Source organism: Centruroides sculpturatus, unplaced genomic scaffold (assembly GCF_000671375.1).
Source record: "Centruroides sculpturatus isolate CEXI.00-Female unplaced genomic scaffold, Cexi_2.0 scaffold1108, whole genome shotgun sequence".
Taxonomy (NCBI): Eukaryota; Metazoa; Arthropoda; class Arachnida; order Scorpiones; family Buthidae; genus Centruroides; species Centruroides sculpturatus.
This window is the reverse complement of record NW_019385232.1, coordinates 43,049-64,611: the sequence shown is the minus strand read 5'-3', so window position 1 is coordinate 64,611 and position 21,563 is coordinate 43,049. Positions and strand designations below refer to the sequence as shown.

Sequence of the window (21,563 nt, the reverse complement as noted above, 5' to 3'; positions counted from 1 at the left end):
CGTCTAAATGACAGTGCTACCGTCCGGACAGTCCACGAGTCGGTTGGACTGCTACACCTGTTGACCTTTTTTTTTTTGCTTCTACGATTCACGATACATTCGCAATCGTGTATGCCACTAATGTCAAACGGGACTATTTTGTACGGGTAACTACACCACCACCGCATTTTTTATTAATTTTTTTTTCACACAACTGAATTTTGATCTTTTAAATTGAAATACCTGATTAAAGGGTGGCCGAAATTTTTCTCCGCCCCGGGCGGCTAACACCCACGGTACGCCACTGCGCATCTGAACTCGTCTATCAAAAAATTGGCGCATGGTATGCAAAAGGTTGGCCACCCCTGATCTAGAGATATGACATGTCACGGGGTACAATCTAGAGATATGACATGTCACGGGGTACGCTAATGAAAAAAGGTTGGGAACCACTGCTATAAATTATCATTATTAACTATTTTTTATTTACTACATGATAAGTGCTCATTGTTAATGAAAAAGTATTAAAAATTTATGATGATAATTCAGTTTTTGTGGGCTCTTGACACTTGGGGGCCCAGGTTGGTTGGCTGATGTTTTATGGCGCAGGGACCACATAGGCCAAGCTGCGCCATAATGGGAGTCCAGGACTTAAGCCCTATTAATCCCTATGTAAATCTGCCCCTGCTTCTTAGGTAATTATCAAAAGTAAAAACATAATTCTAACTATAAATATATCTGCTTTGATGGACTATATGTAAACAGTTACACAACTTTCAACTACTTTCCAGTTATTTCATTCGTCTTTGGGAAAGTCGAACAAGAACACATTGCTTTGAAAACCTTATAGAATGTTTGGGTAAGTTCAATTAAATGCAAAATAACAAAATAAAAATGATATAATGTGAGATTATTAACAGTACATTTATAAAGTACTTATTTAAGTTTCTACAATTCTCTGATGCTATGTGCTGTTATCCTAATATACTCTGAAGAGGATCCATCTTTTCCATCACAAATTGGAATTCTGTAGACTCTACTCATATCTAAGAGTATTCTCTTTATTGTTTCATAAGGTGTTAAAAATGAAGTGCTCCATTTCCACTGTTACTGTTATATTTTTTGTGACTCTTTGTAGTCATTTTACAAGTAGATTTTCCAAGAAGAGTAAATCTCAGATTTGGTTTATTGGTGGGCCTGCAGTAAATATATTTTTAGATGTCCTAGCTTTAATCCACAACCAGAAGGTATACCATGTGTATACTGTGTTTACAGAGTTAAATTTTTCTCTCACAGAATACCATTTCTTCTCACAGTATACCTTCTGGTATACTGTGTTTTCAGAGTTAAATTTTTCTCAATTCTGATTTGAAAGTATTCCAGGTAGAGCAGAGGTACTCAATATGTGGTCCACAGATCAGTGCTGGTCCATGAACAGTTTATCACTGGATCATCACAAGATTTCATTTCAAATTTCATAATTTTATTATGTTAATAAAACTATTTTAAAAACATGTTATTTTACTACTTTTATTTTTTTTATTGTTTAAATACTTAGTACCAGATATGGACTGACAAAATTGGCCCAGGAAATTACTTAAAAACAACCCACAAACTCATTTTTTCAAAATTATTAGAACTGAATTTGTTATTGCATTTTTCTTATTAACTTAGTCTAAAAATAAAAATAAATTTTAAAAAATGCATTTGAACTCTGTTCTCTCCATTTTATAATTAATTCCACAAAAATACTGGTCTGTGAGAGACTGGAATGAAATAAAAACTGATCCATAAAGACAAAGTTTGAGAAGCACTGAGGTAGAACAATGTAGGAGGAAAGTGCTGTCTATTAACATCAGGATAACCATTTTTTTGTGGTTAACCATGTCAATGAAGCAGGTGCACCCATACATTGGGACAAGTGCTCTCCCTTTTCAGTGGGTTGCCTTTATTAATCCCCAAGAGAGCTCTAACGTTTCATTTTTTAAAAATTAGTTAAAATTAGTTACTCATTTTTATCGTAGAATACTTTTTTACAGACGATGAAATAAAAATAAAAATATTATTAACCAAAAATTTGTTACAGCGGGTGGTGATTGTTCTGTCAAGTACTGAGATACCACTGTATTTCAGTAACTCAATTTTGATATACACGATAGCATCGAGGGATTAATTAACTGCATTAATCAAGGGATACTTGTGTATACACACATATATATATATATATAAAACCTTTTTATAGCTTGTGCTCCCCTTTTTTATAGTCTGTGGGCACTGCTGTTCCACTGGGTGTAGATGTTTGGAAAGTTGTGCTTCTATATACAGTGGTTACATATTTATGCGGTCCTTTAGTGATCAAACTACTATTTTCTCAACACATTGAGAAAACTGTTAAATCAATTATTCCATGTGGATGAGCAAAATAACTCTAGCCTAAAGTACTTCAAAGCTGTATAACTGTTGTTTACATATATTCCATATACATATAAAGCATTTCTCTTCTACTTTTAAGTCTGTAAGCAGTAGAAAATATTTTGATTTCTACCGATTAGAGACTTGAAAGTAAAAGATAGAGCAAGAATATTAATATTAATTTGATATAATCTGTGTAATATACAGTAGATCAGTCAATATCAGTCTTTTAGATTATACTTTTGGCTTTCTGTAATAATAAAAAAATCTTTCTTGTAAAACATAATAATTAGTTAAGGAACTCAGTTTATTCTTAGTAAATTAACACCATTAAGCACTTTTGAATGTTTGAAAAAAAAACAAAATGTCTTAGTCAGGAATAGATTTTAGAACAGCTTCAATTGAAATTCTTACATTTCAAATAAATGATTAAAATAACAACCAATCATAAAAGGAAAACTAGTTGTTTACATGCCAAACAAATTGAGGGATTATATTGGTCTATGATATGGCTACTATTTAATTATTAAATACTACATAATTTTGCATAGATGGCGATTATTTCAGCCATACCCTAGCCCGATAAATGCCAAACAAACTACTGGATTATATCAAATAATCAGGTTACTGGTTGTTTATTTAATCTTGCTTGTGAAATTTGCAGAATATGAGAATTTAAATTGAAATTGTTCTAAATATGTTGTACATTCCAAAATCCATTCCTGATGAAGACATTTTGTGTATGTCAAAAATGTTTGAGTTGTTTATTAATACTTAATCAGTAGCAGGATCTAGAAATCTTTAGAAGTGCTGCATAAATAGAACAATAGGCTTTAGAAAAGATTTTACTACCTGAGATACCTGCCAGTCTTACTTGGGAAAAAATCCCCTGCTGTGCCCCACATATTTCCCTAAATCTGCCTTGTTCTTAATAAATTAATGCCATCAAACTGAATTTCTTAACTAATTAAATTTATACTGATGTACACCATTGTTATTTTGCTATCCTGTAAATATATAAATTAAAGGCAGCTCAACTCTAGAAATTAAAAACAATATTAAAAATTCACACCCTGGATCTTTTTTCTTTTATATTTAATAAAACAGAAGAAAGATAGTAATTAGTTTATCAGCAAAAAGAAAAAGAATAAAGCAGATAACAATTTATATAAACTTCTGTTAATTTTATTTTAATCAAATTATCAGATTTGATAAACTTTATATCCAAAAATTCAATTAATAAGCAAAATATAATTCATTAGTTGCAATTTTATTAGTAATCTACATTTAGATGAAGTCAAATTATAACAAAAATATTAAACTTTATTATCATGCTAAAAATATTCTAATAAAATCCATCAAATAAATAAAGAAAAAAGTTAATCCATAAAAATGTTCATTGTTAAATTCATTAAATCATAAGAATTATCATCATCACGTCCTTTAAATTTAATCTTTTAATTGATGCTGATAAAAACATATCACACAAATACAAGGCTACAAAGAACTAAATAACCAGCAAAAAAATTGGGAAGTGCTAACACTTTTGCCTATTCAACTCAAGCAAAAGTGTTTGCACTTCCCAATTTTTTTACTGGTTATTTAGTTCTTTATACCTTTGTATCAAGTTTACCCAGTTTGAATAATTGTATTTTATATCACACAAATATTACTATCTGAAACTCTGAAGATATAAAATTTATATATAATTTAAATTTAATTTTAAAACATAAATAGAGAATTATGAACATTGTATATGTTCTATTCAATTTAAATGCTTGTATGTTCGATGACCATTATGTATTCTACAACTGACGAAAGTCCATCAGCTTGATCGAAAATGTTCTTGTTCATTAAATATTAATTACTGGAGTAATTTAAGGTGCAAGTTTTTTATTTTGACATTTTTCCTCTATCTTCTTGATAATTTCTTTATAATTTAGGTATGTGGATATCATGTTTACTAACAGTCTGATTTGCTTGATCTGTGATTCTAAATATGCAATTATATAGATATGCTTACCTTTAAATGAATATTTTTACAGCTATTTTCAGTAAACATATAATCCATTTAGAATATTTGATTATTCAGTGATTGGAAACAATATTTGAAATAAATTAATAGTTTGTTTATAGATCACGATACTTCATTGTTATGCCTTATTTAATTTTTTTTTTTATCATCTCTATAATCTCAAAAATAGTTTTTAATGACAAATTTTAAAATTATACTTACTTTAATGTTTTGCTTGGAAATTATGTCAAAAGAGCCTGACGAGTTAATTATTTCTTTTGACTCCAACACAAATAGAAAAAGCCTTCTTTGCAATGAAAAGTACTAAAAATAAAAAATAGATTTTTCTATTATATTTATATTGTAGTATATTAATGTCTTTATTTTAAATGTAACTTTAATGGTCCACAATATATTCCAATATTCAAACATCTTAGTTCAGATTAACTATTACTAAATTTTAAGCAATCCTCATGCAATGTTTCTTGGTTAACAATTAGCATTGAATAACTTTTCAAAAATATAGTATGGGATTCACAATACATAATCCAATAAGACTAATTCATTTTGCACTTTTATGGTTGCAATCTAAAGTGTTAAGTTACACCTGTTATTAAGGTATAGAATTCATGTTGTCCTGTGACTTTGGATTCATTTATTTAAGTGCCTATACAAAAAAGTATAATTCTGTTTAGAGAACATAAATTAATTCTTGTGGAAAAGTGATGTCAGCTGCAAGATTATGCATTTAGGTTGCCATATCAATTGTTCACTTGAAGTAAATTCAGACTAATGGTATATATAGAACTAATACTGGATAAAACTAAAGTATAACCAAAAATCCAGCAAAAGAAATGTAAAATTTAATGATAAACTAAGGTTTTTGACAGCTTTTAGCAATCATCATCAAATTATAAACCATTCTAAAACAGAACATACAAATCAAACAAGAAAATTTTTAAAAACAAGGTAGCATCTGATTGGTTAGTGGAGCAAATAATATTTTTCTTATATAATTTAAAAAATTCTCATATATTTATACTATTCCATAGAAACAGTGCCCAGGGTCTGGTCTGAGCCCTCTTATGTTGTGGGCCCTTAAACTTAACTGTGCTTAATAATAGTTATGCCACTGATTAAACCCCAAGACTTCCCCTAATTCTATCTTCCAGGTCATGGCCTTGAAGATAAGAATTAGTTAAGAAATGAATTTTTGGGAATGAAGGTCAATTCTTAGATAATTCTCTTTTTAAACCTTTGGTGATAGTTCAAAGAAAGATTCAACTAAATGAATAGTAAGTCAAATTGTCTCCTAAAGAGAATGTTTATTGGGCTACAATTTTCAAAAATCTCAGACCTATAAATTCCCTCTGGCATCTGTCTGTTCTTCTTTAATCTTGAGAATGGAATCAGATAGATGAAAGTCAAGACCAGATATGGAAAGAGTGGGGGCAGGAGATTCCAATTACCCAATAAAATCTTCCAATTTGGACCAGAAGTTATGCTATTTCAATTAAAAAATTTTCTCCTGAACAGAGTTAAATATATAACTAGCATGACTCAATTGTTAACAGGAAAAGTATGATGTACAGGGGCACAACACTACTAAAATTGAGAGCATTGTGATGAAAAATTGAAGCCTGGCAATGTGACGATGTCATAATAAATAATTGCTCATTTACAAGAGGAATCTGAATGGAGATTAAAGAAAGTCATGAGTTGAAGAAACAGTCATCATGAAACTGTTTTGTGAGGAGTTGTCACTGCCCTATGTTGCTATGTGAAAAAGTTGTCACTTATTATTACAACCTGTCTAGTTTTCACCTGGACAGTCCAGGAATCGATTCACTGTCCGGGTGAACTACTAATTTTGTCTGGAAATATCGTGCGCAACCTGTCAACCTTTTTTTTTTTTTTTTTGTATGATTCATATTCGTAAACGTCTCCAATATCCAACAGAGCTAAGTCATCTGTAGTTGTTTTTCTTAATTTAGGTTACTTACGTTACTCCTATCCAAATCTCCCTAGTCCCTAACTGTAACTAATTTAGAACCGGCATGCACTGCACATTATTCTTTGCATTGCAAAATGACATTGCACATGCATTGGGAACTTCTGTTCGAACAAACCTCACCTGCCGTCCGGGTCAGCGATTTTGAAAAGGTGGCAACACTAGTTGTCACTGGTTTAAGTATTCTCATATATCTCCTTAACTTCATACCTTGTTGGAACTAAGTATTTCACGAGTTTTATGTATTAGCTGCTTCAAAAACCAAGACACTTTTCTGAAATTCTGAGAGAACTAGGATAGTCATCACATCTTTGATAATCTAGATACAAGCATATCTCACTGACGTAGCAGGTTAGGTTCCAGACTTTAGCCATAAAGCAAATGTTATCTTAAAGTGAAACAGCTTTTTTCATTTTCCAGTGCTTATAAAAGCTTATATACATATCTACATTTTAATTTATTAAGTACACAATAGCACTAGGTCTAAAACATAATGCAAAAGTAAAAATAAATAAAAAAAGAAACACCCAAAAACATTTTAAGAACAAGGCAAATGCTAGAAATAATAAATATAAATGAAAAATGTATTATTAGCAAAGCACTGTAGAATGAAACACCTTAAAGTGAGGTATGACTATATACTTGAGTACTCAGCCTAGACCAGCCAGGACAACAAAATTCTCTCTCTATAATGACAGGTTGTGTGCACATAAGTAAAATGACCATAACATGCAATAGTATAATTCATAAAACAAATTGGACAAAACAAATCTCTGATATTATAAACAAATGAAGTCTTGACTATGTTGACTCATAGTCTATTTCTTAGGCAGGGGTCTTGTTCATGGCTCAAGCTCAGTACCAGGTGAATTTTCTGGATCTGGCTCCAGCTCCAGTCAAACATTTAAATTTTTAAGTGCAATTGTTTGAGATAGGTGTACATTATTCAACCATTTTATTTTGTTAATTTATTTATAATTTATCACTTTGTATAAATTTTACATAAACAATACAAACAAATCTTTTTATCGCATATAACAATATGTAATTTCAGCATTATTCTCAAATATATTAAACTGTAATTAAAAGAAATTACAGAAAAGAGAATGAGATACCAATAAACAATTAACTAAAAGCTATTATTCATCAGTTATTTACTATCATTATGCCTGCATCCAATTAAAAAGTGGTCAGGTCATTTTTCAACGTAAACTCCCTTGAATGAGCCCATCAATGGCACTCATTTGTGTATTTCTGCAAATAGTGCAAAATGCCATTGTTGTAACATTTTGAGCTTCTTCATCTGTCTTCAAATGACAATCTTCAGGCATTTTTTTTTTTTCTTTTTCTTTTTCTTTGGAAACAAACTACAATGATTCTAAGTCAAGTGATATAATAATGTTTCCATACCAATTTGATCAATTACACACAAGTGCACAAGGTTAACTGCATGTATGCTCTGCACAATAGTTAATTAAACCTGTAATTTATCATTGTCCCACAAACTAAATGATGATCTTTAAATTTCTATTTACAAAATATACAAAAGTTTTTAAAACTAAATTAAATATACAATATTTTTAGAAAATGAATTCATTGAATTTTTATTTTTGAATAAACTATTAGAAAATAAATAAATATAAAATACTCATATTTTTGAAATAATTAATGTTAATAATAATATCATCCTAAAATTAACAAACTCTCACAATTTCACAATACTGAAAGAAGCATGTTCCACCAGTTAAACTAGTTTGGATCATCCCTCCAGGGGATGCCGGTTGTTGGTAAAGAATTTTAATAGAGGAGAAAACAAACTAGGAGTTAAAACCGCACATCCGTTATATTAATTTTTTAATGTAACTAATGTGCAACTATTTAATAAAAAAATGCAAAACCTATAGATAGAGTGAACATACAAGAAATTACAGTTATAAATATACTGGAAAAACAATTCAAAACAATAACATTCAGTCTATTATTAACACAATTAATTGTTGTTTCAAAACTAAATTAAATGGTGAAAACATTATAGAGCATGTTCTTGTATTAGCAAGAGATTTAATTTGTACAAGTATGATTAGCCAGTTTGTACTGTACATTTGGAATACTTTTTGAAAATTATCAATATTAGTAAAAGGAAAAGATATGATCTATGATTATTGACACTGGTAATTTCAATAATTTTTCAGCAATACCAAATAAATATAGTGTCTTTCTTTATCTTTTGTCTTAGGAAAAAAAATTCTGTATAATTCTATTCAGTTAGCCTTAAACCTGCCAATTTTGAAAATGTTGAAATAATTTTTTTTTATATTTCTAGGTAATCTTTGAAATAAAGCACTTAAATAAGTAAATAGCTTAAAAAAGTTTAATAATATCTTGAAAGATTAAATTTCAATATCCATTTTTGACTGACATTCTTTCAGAATATTCCTCTATCTAATGCTGCCTCTACTCATCATTCTTGTGTAAGCGTATCAAATATATTGTACACCCTTTGTCTTTTTCATTTTTGTTTCTTTCTTCCCTGTAAGCACTAAGAAAGCCTACTGTAGGTTCCACTAGGTTCACAAGAAGAAAAACTGGATAAGAGAGTCATGGTTGGAGTCCAGTAGCATAAGTAACAGGCCCACAATACTTATGGTGTGAGCCAGCTAAGAGGGGGCTCCCAATATCATATTCAGCAAAATTCCTGGAAAAAATCCCAGCAAAATTCTTGCAGGTTAGCCCAAGTCTTAACTCAATCATTGATGGGATTCAATGTATCCAATTCAACCCACCCATGAAAACTTTTGAGCCAACTTGGATTTGAATCTGTTCCTTAGAGTGGTAGGCTGATGCCTTTACTGCCTCATCCTGTCACTTTCATCATAGAATGTCAAAGTCCAGTACATCAAAAAGTTTAACTAATACCTAATACGATAAATACAAAACCTTCCTCACTTGTTTCTAGCCGTTTATTGCGGTGTATTGATCATCTTAAAATAGTTCTAGCTACAAATGCATAGAAGTGTAATACCTAATAATTGGATATACTCTTCATTAGAATTAATTGTAAAAATTGTTTTGACATGACTCCATCTGTCATACAAAAATTTAAAATATTAAATACTTGAGAAATTTTAGGAGTATTTTATTTACATAAAATATTTCTCAAGACCTTTATTGTCTCAGCTTTAGAACCTTATTACAGGCAGATCACAGGAGGGTTCTGAAGCAAGACAATAAAGATATCTAAAAAAAAACCTCTTAACTAAATAAAATACTCACTTCTAAAATTTTTCAAGTGTTTTTTTTTTATTTGGATTTGTTATATTAGGATTAAAATGCCCAAGCATAACACTAATTATAGACATTATATGTTTTTTTCTGTCATCTATTTACTCCTGTAAGAGATGAAATTTTTAATATTTACTAACAATTAATCTTAGTTATACATATTTTAATTTTTCAATATCTTTATGCTTTAGTTCTAAATTAAAAACAATTACATTTTAAAATAGAAAATAAAAAATATGTTAAATTAGTAAAATTTTTGCCAATATAATTAGCAAGTTTTATATCTATCTTGTTAAGTAACCAATTAGTTTTAGCTGTGAAGTTGTAACAAGGGTAAAAAAATAATTGTTGAGAATACAAGGAAGATCCTGCACACATGGTATCATATCATTAATCACGTAACTTTTGAAATCGTAACTCATTGTTGATTGGCTCGTAGAACAATTCACTTGATCCGTAATTCTAACGTCTGTGCCATGTTATATAATAACCAATGTAACTTCTGAACAGGTTTTTAATTAATGTTCATTAAAAAACAACTGCCAAAACGGGTTAACAACACTAATACCAATCAAATAACTCGAAGCAAAATACATTTTATTCAATTAAAACTTGTAAATACACGTGTAATTTTCCAGCTCTTAAAACTTTCGACCCAGTAATTCCCATTTCAAAGAATATTTGACAGTTACTTTTAGGCAAATTTTATATACTGTATGTAAGTATATACACATATCACGTAAATTTAAATTTCTCCCCCTTATTTTGCATCTAAACAGCTAATTTTCCAAAAGTCTTCCGGTGCGCGTTATACGCGATTTCATCTCAAAATTAAAGAAAAAAAATAAAAATCTAAATTTAATATTCTTGCAGAAATAATCAGATTCTTTCTATATTAAAAATACTTTTTTTTTTACTTACTTTCTTTTTTTTTCTTTATTTAAGAGCGGGACCGGAAGTAATAGCGAAACTACAAAAAGTCACCCCAAATTTTGATGTTTTTAACCGATAAACTCCCGCGAGAATAATCTAAAGCATTTCTAACCGTAAAAACAAAATGTAAACAATAAATACGAGTAAAAACCGCATTGTTTGTATACAAAAAAAACAACTAAAATTATTTAAGTTGCGATTATTACTTTTTTTTTACGGAAAATAAAATCGCGTTATACGGATAATTACCTTTACGCTCTTTTTTTTTTTTAAGCTTTCTTCGATATATATAAGTTACGAACGTTCGCACAGATAACAACCTTCTTCCTCCTCACTTGCCTCACTGACACTATACGTTGTGCAATCGCTTCTATATCCTTTTCTACTCATCTAAATTTAGCCTCGCCCGACCAATCCGGAAGGGTTATTTTCATTACTTCATCTACCAAATATGTTATTGGTCGTATCTACATAAACGTCATCGGTTTTTCCGAGTAAAGGTTGCCGCACTGGAACTATCGTTAGGAGTAAATCGACAAATAAACATTAAAAAAAAAAATAATTATAAAAAATTGTAATAAATGTGGGACAATCTTACAAATATAAATTTTAATCTTTATAAATTAATATATTTTATCGTTATTTTTAAATTATTTAATTTTGATTGTAAAGTTTAAATGATCTTAAAATTCTGGATCATCNGTGTGTACGTATTACTAAATTTTAAGCAATCCTCATGCAATGTTTCTTGGTTAACAATTAGCATTGAATAACTTTTCAAAAATATAGTATGGGATTCACAATACATAATCCAATAAGACTAATTCATTTTGCACTTTTATGGTTGCAATCTAAAGTGTTAAGTTACACCTGTTATTAAGGTATAGAATTCATGTTGTCCTGTGACTTTGGATTCATTTATTTAAGTGCCTATACAAAAAAGTATAATTCTGTTTAGAGAACATAAATTAATTCTTGTGGAAAAGTGATGTCAGCTGCAAGATTATGCATTTAGGTTGCCATATCAATTGTTCACTTGAAGTAAATTCAGACTAATGGTATATATAGAACTAATACTGGATAAAACTAAAGTATAACCAAAAATCCAGCAAAAGAAATGTAAAATTTAATGATAAACTAAGGTTTTTGACAGCTTTTAGCAATCATCATCAAATTAGAAACCATTCTAAAACAGAACATACAAATCAAACAAGAAAATTTTTAAAAACAAGGTAGCATCTGATTGGTTAGTGGAGCAAATAATATTTTTCTTATATAATTTAAAAAATTCTCATATATTTATACTATTCCATAGAAACAGTGCCCAGGGTCTGGTCTGAGCCCTCTTATGTTGTGGGCCCTTAAACTTAACTGTGCTTAATAATAGTTATGCCACTGATTAAACCCCAAGACTTCCCCTAATTCTATCTTCCAGGTCATGGCCTTGAAGATAAGAATTAGTTAAGAAATGAATTTTTGGGAATGAAGGTCAATTCTTAGATAATTCTCTTTTTAAACCTTTGGTGATAGTTCAAAGAAAGATTCAACTAAATGAATAGTAAGTCAAATTGTCTCCTAAAGAGAATGTTTATTGGGCTACAATTTTCAAAAATCTCAGACCTATAAATTCCCTCTGGCATCTGTCTGTTCTTCTTTAATCTTGAGAATGGAATCAGATAGATGAAAGTCAAGACCAGATATGGAAAGAGTGGGGGCAGGAGATTCCAATTACCCAATAAAATCTTCCAATTTGGACCAGAAGTTATGCTATTTCAATTAAAAAATTTTCTCCTGAACAGAGTTAAATATATAACTAGCATGACTCAATTGTTAACAGGAAAAGTATGATGTACAGGGGCACAACACTACTAAAATTGAGAGCATTGTGATGAAAAATTGAAGCCTGGCAATGTGACGATGTCATAATAAATAATTGCTCATTTACAAGAGGAATCTGAATGGAGATTAAAGAAAGTCATGAGTTGAAGAAACAGTCATCATGAAACTGTTTTGTGAAGAGTTCTCACTGCCCTATGTTGCTACGTGAAAAAGTTGTCACTGATTTAAATATTCTCATATATCTCCTTAACTTCATACCTTATTGGAACTAAGTATTTCATGAGTTTTTATGTATTAGCTGCTTCAAAAACCAAGACACTTTTCTGAAATCCTGAGAGAACTAGGACATTCATCACATCTTTGAAAATCTTGATACAAGCATATCTCACTGATGCAGGACCGGCCCAAGGCAAGTTTTAGGATGGAGCGAGATCCTATTATGGCACCCCCCTTGGTTGCCCCTAATTTATACTCTTTAATTTTCTTTACCACTGAGGTGCCCCCTAGGACTTAGCGCCTGGAGCAGCTGCTCCGTTCACCCTATGGTAGGGTTGGCTCTGCACTGATGTAGCAGATTAGGTTCTCAGACTTTAGACATAAAGCAAATGTCATCTTAAAGTGAAACAGCTTTTTTCATTTTCCAGTGCTTATAAAAGCTTATATACATATCTACATTTTAATTTATTAAGTACACAATAGCACTAGGTCTAAAACATAATGCAAAAGTAAAAATAAATAAAAAAAGAAACACCCAAAAACACTTTAAGAACAAGGCAAATGCTAGAAATAATAAATATAAATGAAAAATGTATTATTAGCAAAGCACTGTAGAATGAAATGCCTTAAAGTGAGGTATGACTATATACTTGAGTACTCAGCCTAGACCTGCCAGGACAACAAAATTCTCTCTATAATGACAGGTTGTGTGCACATAAGTAAAATGACCATAACATGCAATAGTATAATTCATAAAACAAATTGGACAAAACAAATCTCTGATATTATAAACAAATGAAGTCTTGACTATGTTGACCCATAGTCTATTTCTTAGGCAGGGGTCTTGTTCATGGCTCAAGCTCAGTACCAGGTGAATTTTCTGGATCTGACTCCATCTCCAGTCAAACATTTAATTTTTAAGTGCAATTGTTTGAGATAGATGTACATTATTCAACCATTTTATTTTGTTAATTCATTTATAATTTATCACTTTGTATAAATTTTACATAAACAATAGAAACAAATCTTTTTATCACATATAACAATATGTAATTTCAGCATTATTCTCAAATATATTAAACTGTAATTAAAGGAAATTACAGAAAAGAGAATGAGATATCAATAAACAATTAACTAAAAGCTATTATTCATCAGTTATTTACTATCATTATGCCTGCATCCAATTAAAAAGTGGTCAGGTCATTTTTCAATGTAAACTCCCTTGAATGAGCCCATCAATGGCACTCATTTGTGTATTTCTGCAAATAGTGCAAAATGCCATTGTTGTAACATTTTGAGCTTCTTCATCTGTCTTCAAATGACAATCTTCAGGCATTTTTTTTTTTTCTTTTTCTTTTTCTTTGGAAACAAACTACAATGATTCTAAGTCAAGTGATATAATAATGTTTCCATACCAATTTGATCAATCATAGCTCTGCACAAGGTTAACTGCATGTATGCTCTGCACAATAGTTAATTTTAATTAAACCTGTAATTTATCATTGTCCCACAAACTAAATGATGATCTTTAAATTTCTATTTACAAAATATACAAAAGTTTTTAAAACTAAATTAAATATACAATATTTTTAGAAAATGAATTCATTGAATTTTTATTTTTGAATAAATTATTAGAAAATAAATAAATATAAAATACTCATATTTTTGAAATAATTAATGTTAATAATAATATCATCCTAAAATTAACAAACTCTCACAATTTCACAATACTGAAAGAAGCATGTTCCACCAGTTAAACTAGTTTGGATCATCCCTCCAGGGGATGCCGGTTGTTGGTAAAGAATTTTAATAGAGGAGAAAACAAACTAGGAGTTAAAACCGCACATCCGTTATATTAATTTTTTAATGTAACTAATGTGCAACTATTTAATAAAAAAATGCAAAACCTATAGATAGAGTGAACATACAAGAAATTACAGTTATAAATATACTGGAAAAACAATTCAAAACAATAACATTCAGTCTATTATTAACACAATTAATTGTTGTTTCAAAACTAAATTAAATGGTGAAAACATTATAGAGCATGTTCTTGTATTAGCAAGAGATTTAATTTGTACAAGTATGATTAGCCAGTTTGTACTGTACATTTGGAATACTTTTTGAAAATTATCAATATTAGTAAAAGGAAAAGATATGATCTATGATTATTGACACTGGTAATTTCAATAATTTTTCAGCAATACCAAATAAATATAGTGTCTTTCTTTATCTTTTGTCTTAGGAAAAAAAATTCTGTATAATTCTATTCAGTTAGCCTTAAACCTGCCAATTTTGAAAATGTTGAAATAATTTTTTTTTATATTTCTAGGTAATCTTTGAAATAAAGCACTTAAATAAGTAAATAGCTTAAAAAAGTTTAATAATATCTTGAAAGATTAAATTTCAATATCCATTTTTGACTGACATTCTTTCAGAATATTCCTCTATCTAATGCTGCCTCTACTCATCATTCTTGTGTAAGCGTATCAAATATATTGTACACCCTTTGTCTTTTTCATTTTTGTTTCTTTCTTCCCTGTAAGCACTAAGAAAGCCTACTGTAGGTTCCACTAGGTTCACAAGAAGAAAAACTGGATAAGAGAGTCATGGTTGGAGTCCAGTAGCATAAGTAACAGGCCCACAATACTTATGGTGTGAGCCAGCTAAGAGGGGGCTCCCAATATCATATTCAGCAAAATTCCTGGAAAAAATCCCAGCAAAATTCTTGCAGGTTAGCCCAAGTCTTAACTCAATCATTGATGGGATTCAATGTATCCAATTCAACCCACCCATGAAAACTTTTGAGCCAACTTGGATTTGAATCTGTTCCTTAGAGTGGTAGGCTGATGCCTTTACTGCCTCATCCTGTCACTTTCATCATAGAATGTCAAAGTCCAGTACATCAAAAAGTTTAACTAATACCTAATACGATAAATACAAAACCTTCCTCACTTGTTTCTAGCCGTTTATTGCGGTGTATTGATCATCTTAAAATAGTTCTAGCTACAAATGCATAGAAGTGTAATACCTAATAATTGGATATACTCTTCATTAGAATTAATTGTAAAAATTGTTTTGACATGACTCCATCTGTCATACAAAAATTTAAAATATTAAATACTTGAGAAATTTTAGGAGTATTTTATTTACATAAAATATTTCTCAAGACCTTTATTGTCTCAGCTTTAGAACCTTACTACAGGCAGATCACAGGAGGGTTCTGAAGCAAGACAATAAAGATATCTAAAAAAAAACCTCTTAACTAAATAAAATACTCACTTCTAAAATTTTTCAAGTGTTTTTTTTTTTATTTGGATTTGTTATATTAGGATTAAAATGCCCAAGCATAACACTAATTATAGACATTATATGTTTTTTTCTGTCATCTATTTACTCCTGTAAGAGATGAAATTTTTAATATTTACTAACAATTAATCTTAGTTATACATATTTTAATTTTTCAATATCTTTATGCTTTAGTTCTAAATTAAAAACAATTACATTTTAAAATAGAAAATAAAAAATATGTTAAATTAGTAAAATTTTTGCCAATATAATTAGCAAGTTTTATATCTATCTTGTTAAGTAACCAATTAGTTTTAGCTGTGAAGTTGTAACAAGGGTAAAAAAATAATTGTTGAGAATACAAGGAAGATCCTGCACACATGGTATCATATCATTAATCACGTAACTTTTGAAATCGTAACTCATTGTTGATTGGCTCGTAGAACAATTCACTTGATCCGTAATTCTAACGTCTGTGCCATGTTATATAATAACCAATGTAACTTCTGAACAGGTTTTTAATTAATGTTCATTAAAAAACAACTGCCAAAACGGGTTAACAACACTAATACCAATCAAATAACTCGAAGCAAAATACATTTTATTCAATTAAAACTTGTAAATACACGTGTAATTTTCCAGCTCTTAAAACTTTCGACCCAGTAATTCCCATTTCAAAGAATATTTGACAGTTACTTTTAGGCAAATTTTATATACTGTATGTAAGTATATACACATATCACGTAAATTTAAATTTCTCCCCCTTATTTTGCATCTAAACAGCTAATTTTCCAAAAGTCTTCCGGTGCGCGTTATACGCGATTTCATCTCAAAATTAAAGAAAAAAAATAAAAATCTAAATTTAATATTCTTGCAGAAATAATCAGATTCTTTCTATATTAAAAATACTTTTTTTTTTACTTACTTTCTTTTTTTTTCTTTATTTAAGAGCGGGACCGGAAGTAATAGCGAAACTACAAAAAGTCACCCCAAATTTTGATGTTTTTAACCGATAAACTCCCGCGAGAATAATCTAAAGCATTTCTAACCGTAAAAACAAAATGTAAACAATAAATACGAGTAAAAACCGCATTGTTTGTATACAAAAAAAACAACTAAAATTATTTAAGTTGCGATTATTACTTTTTTTTTACGGAAAATAAAATCGCGTTATACGGATAATTACCTTTACGCTCTTTTTTTTTTTTAAGCTTTCTTCGATATATATAAGTTACGAACGTTCGCACAGATAACAACCTTCTTCCTCCTCACTTGCCTCACTGACACTATACGTTGTGCAATCGCTTCTATATCCTTTTCTACTCATCTAAATTTAGCCTCGCCCGACCAATCCGGAAGGGTTATTTTCATTACTTCATCTACCAAATATGTTATTGGTCGTATCTACATAAACGTCATCGGTTTTTCCGAGTAAAGGTTGCCGCACTGGAACTATCGTTAGGAGTAAATCGACAAATAAACATTTGAAATAATTAATGTTAATAATAATATCATCCTAAAATTAACAAACTCTCACAATTTCACAATACTGAAAGAAGCATGTTCCACCAGTTAAACTAGTTTGGATCATCCCTCCAGGGGATGCCGGTTGTTGGTAAAGAATTTTAATAGAGGAGAAAACAAACTAGGAGTTAAAACCGCACATCCGTTATATTAATTTTTTAATGTAACTAATGTGCAACTATTTAATAAAAAAATGCAAAACCTATAGATAGAGTGAACATGCAAGAAATTACAGTTATAAATATACTGGAAAAACAATTCAAAACAATAACATTCAGTCTATTATTAACACAATTAATTGTTGTTTCAAAACTAAATTAAATGGTGAAAACATTATAGAGCATATTCTTGTATTAGCAAGAGATTTAATTTGTACAAGTATGATTAGCCAGTTTGTACTGTACATTTGGAATACTTTTTGAAAATTATCAATATTAGTAAAAGGAAAAGATATGATCTATGATTATTGACACTGGTAATTTCAATAATTTTTCAGCAATACCAAATAAATATAGTGTCTTTCTTTATCTTTTGTCTTAGGAAAAAAAATTCTGTATAATTCTATTCAGTTAGCCTTAAACCTGCCAATTTTGAAAATGTTGAAATAAATTTTTTTTTATATTTCTAGGTAATCTTTGAAATAAAGCACTTAAATAAGTAAATAGCTTAAAAAAGTTTAATAATATCTTGAAAGATTAAATTTCAATATCCATTTTTGACTGACATTCTTTCAGAATATTCCTCTATCTAATGCTGCCTCTACTCATCATTCTTGTGTAAGCGTATCAAATATATTGTACACCCTTTGTCTTTTTCATTTTTGTTTCTTTCTTCCCTGTAAGCACTAAGAAAGCCTACTGTAGGTTCCACTAGGTTCACAAGAAGAAAAACTGGATAAGAGAGTCATGGTTGGAGTCCAGTAGCATAAGTAACAGGCCCACAATACTTATGGTGTGAGCCAGCTAAGAGGGGGCTCCCAATATCATATTCAGCAAAATTCCTGGAAAAAATCCCAGCAAAATTCTTGCAGGTTAGCCCAAGTCTTAACTCAATCATTGATGGGATTCAATGTATCCAATTCAACCCACCCATGAAAACTTTTGAGCCAACTTGGATTTGAATCTGTTCCTTAGAGTGGTAGGCTGATGCCTTTACTGCCTCATCCTGTCACTTTCATCATAGAATGTCAAAGTCCAGTACATCAAAAAGTTTAACTAATACCTAATACGATAAATACAAAACCTTCCTCACTTGTTTCTAGCCGTTTATTGCGGTGTATTGATCATCTTAAAATAGTTCTAGCTACAAATGCATAGAAGTGTAATACCTAATAATTGGATATACTCTTCATTAGAATTAATTGTAAAAATTGTTTTGACATGACTCCATCTGTCATACAAAAATTTAAAATATTAAATACTTGAGAAATTTTAGGAGTATTTTATTTACATAAAATATTTCTCAAGACCTTTATTGTCTCAGCTTTAGAACCTTACTACAGGCAGATCACAGGAGGGTTCTGAAGCAAGACAATAAAGATATCTAAAAAAAAACCTCTTAACTAAATAAAATACTCACTTCTAAAATTTTTCAAGTGTTTTTTTTTTTATTTGGATTTGTTATATTAGGATTAAAATGCCCAAGCATAACACTAATTATAGACATTATATGTTTTTTTCTGTCATCTATTTACTCCTGTAAGAGATGAAATTTTTAATATTTACTAACAATTAATCTTAGTTATACATATTTTAATTTTTCAATATCTTTATGCTTTAGTTCTAAATTAAAAACAATTACATTTTAAAATAGAAAATAAAAAATATGTTAAATTAGTAAAATTTTTGCCAATATAATTAGCAAGTTTTATATCTATCTTGTTAAGTAACCAATTAGTTTTAGCTGTGAAGTTGTAACAAGGGTAAAAAAATAATTGTTGAGAATACAAGGAAGATCCTGCACACATGGTATCATATCATTAATCACGTAACTTTTGAAATCGTAACTCATTGTTGATTGGCTCGTAGAACAATTCACTTGATCCGTAATTCTAACGTCTGTGCCATGTTATATAATAACCAATGTAACTTCTGAACAGGTTTTTAATTAATGTTCATTAAAAAACAACTGCCAAAACGGGTTAACAACACTAATACCAATCAAATAACTCGAAGCAAAATACATTTTATTCAATTAAAACTTGTAAATACACGTGTAATTTTCCAGCTCTTAAAACTTTCGACCCAGTAATTCCCATTTCAAAGAATATTTGACAGTTACTTTTAGGCAAATTTTATATACTGTATGTAAGTATATACACATATCACGTAAATTTAAATTTCTCCCCCTTATTTTGCATCTAAACAGCTAATTTTCCAAAAGTCTTCCGGTGCGCGTTATACGCGATTTCATCTCAAAATTAAAGAAAAAAAATAAAAATCTAAATTTAATATTCTTGCAGAAATAATCAGATTCTTTCTATATTAAAAATACTTTTTTTTTTACTTACTTTCTTTTTTTTTCTTTATTTAAGAGCGGGACCGGAAGTAATAGCGAAACTACAAAAAGTCACCCCAAATTTTGATGTTTTTAACCGATAAACTCCCGCGAGAATAATCTAAAGCATTTCTAACCGTAAAAACAAAATGTAAACAATAAATACGAGTAAAAACCGCATTGTTTGTATACAAAAAAAACAACTAAAATTATTTAAGTTGCGATTATTACTTTTTTTTTACGGAAAATAAAATCGCGTTATACGGATAATTACCTTTACGCTCTTTTTTTTTTTTAAGCTTTCTTCGATATATATAAGTTACGAACGTTCGCACAGATAACAACCTTCTTCCTCCTCACTTGCCTCACTGACACTATACGTTGTGCAATCGCTTCTATATCCTTTTCTACTCATCTAAATTTAGCCTCGCCCGACCAATCCGGAAGGGTTATTTTCATTACTTCATCTACCAAATATGTTATTGGTCGTATCTACATAAACGTCATCGGTTTTTCCGAGTAAAGGTTGCCGCACTGGAACTATCGTTAGGAGTAAATCGACAAATAAACATTAAAAAAAAAAATAATTATAAAAAATTGTAATAAATGTGGGACAATCTTACAAATATAAATTTTAATCTTTATAAATTGATATATTTTATCGTTATTTTTAAATTATTTAATTTTGATTGTAAAGTTTAAATGATCTTAAAATTCTGGATCAAAATCGTGCAATTTTTGTAGACAAAATTATCTACAAATTACGCAAAAATATCAGTTTTTAAAAATTCGAATGAATAAACTGCTTAAATTTTTAATTCCCAGTTTTAAAGGCTTGTCATTTCGACTGTTTTTTTTTTAAAGTAAATTAATATTAAAAAGATTAAAACTGTTAATTATTAAAAATTTTAGGAAATCCCAAACGTCACACAAAAGAAATTAATCATCGTTTACTTAATACATCCGCGATATTTACTTTATAATCGCGTGTAGATAAGAGCGCTCGAGATAGGCATCGTCCCTATTATTAACAATATTTTTCCCTATTTTTATAGATAATTTCTGGCGTTTAGAAGTATATTTATATAATTCTAACTTAATAAAAAAAAAACCTGTCGGTAAATCAACTTTTTTTTTCTAATTACAAGTTTAGTTAAAAGCGTATGTTACATAATATTTCCTTCTTAAACATTTAAACTAACAATTAGCTGAAATTGTTTGGAGCAGGAAACAACTCCGGGTGACTATAGAACTACTAAAAATAAATTAATTGTAGCATTTGTTTTTATTTCGAATAGAAAATTCTATATTTCTCTTCCGTTCGTTTGTCGTTTGATTGCATCATCCCATTCTTCATCCATTTATATAATATAATATATATACTGTATATACGTGTGTGCTACACGCCTATACCGGACTGTAAGATTATATAAGTAATGTACACTACAATATTCCACGTGTTTTCGTAACCTTCTAATAGATTACTCTATTACAGGTGTTCTGCCATGTACACCCATCCGGGTCACTAGCGCCTATTTTTCCTGTTGTGTAGACAGTATTAGAAAATGA

The 21,563-nt window shown here is 29.6% G+C and overlaps 1 protein-coding gene across 4 annotated transcripts in view; it reads right to left on the bottom strand.

Annotated features, from left to right (window-relative positions):
- The window catches only part of LOC111636489 (CCAAT/enhancer-binding protein-like), a 22,904-nt gene extending 11,881 nt beyond the window's left edge, over positions 1-11,023 (bottom strand). Inside the window, exons 1-2 of one of the 4 annotated variants that reach the window (XM_023381752.1) lie at positions 10,881-11,023; positions 4,628-4,729 (exon numbers count right to left, since the gene is read on the bottom strand). Coding sequence is in view for 2 of the 4 variants with exons in the window: in XM_023381750.1 (XP_023237518.1) it covers positions 4,628-4,729; positions 8,126-8,179 (156 nt within the window). In the remaining 2 variants the exon portion in view is untranslated. Of the gene's footprint in view, positions 1-4,627; positions 4,730-8,125; positions 8,658-10,619; positions 10,837-10,880 lie in introns of those variants that run through there. The other 3 variants (XM_023381753.1, XM_023381750.1, XM_023381751.1) reach the window with 3 other exon arrangements.
- Between the last annotated feature and the right edge of the window lie 10,540 nt (positions 11,024-21,563).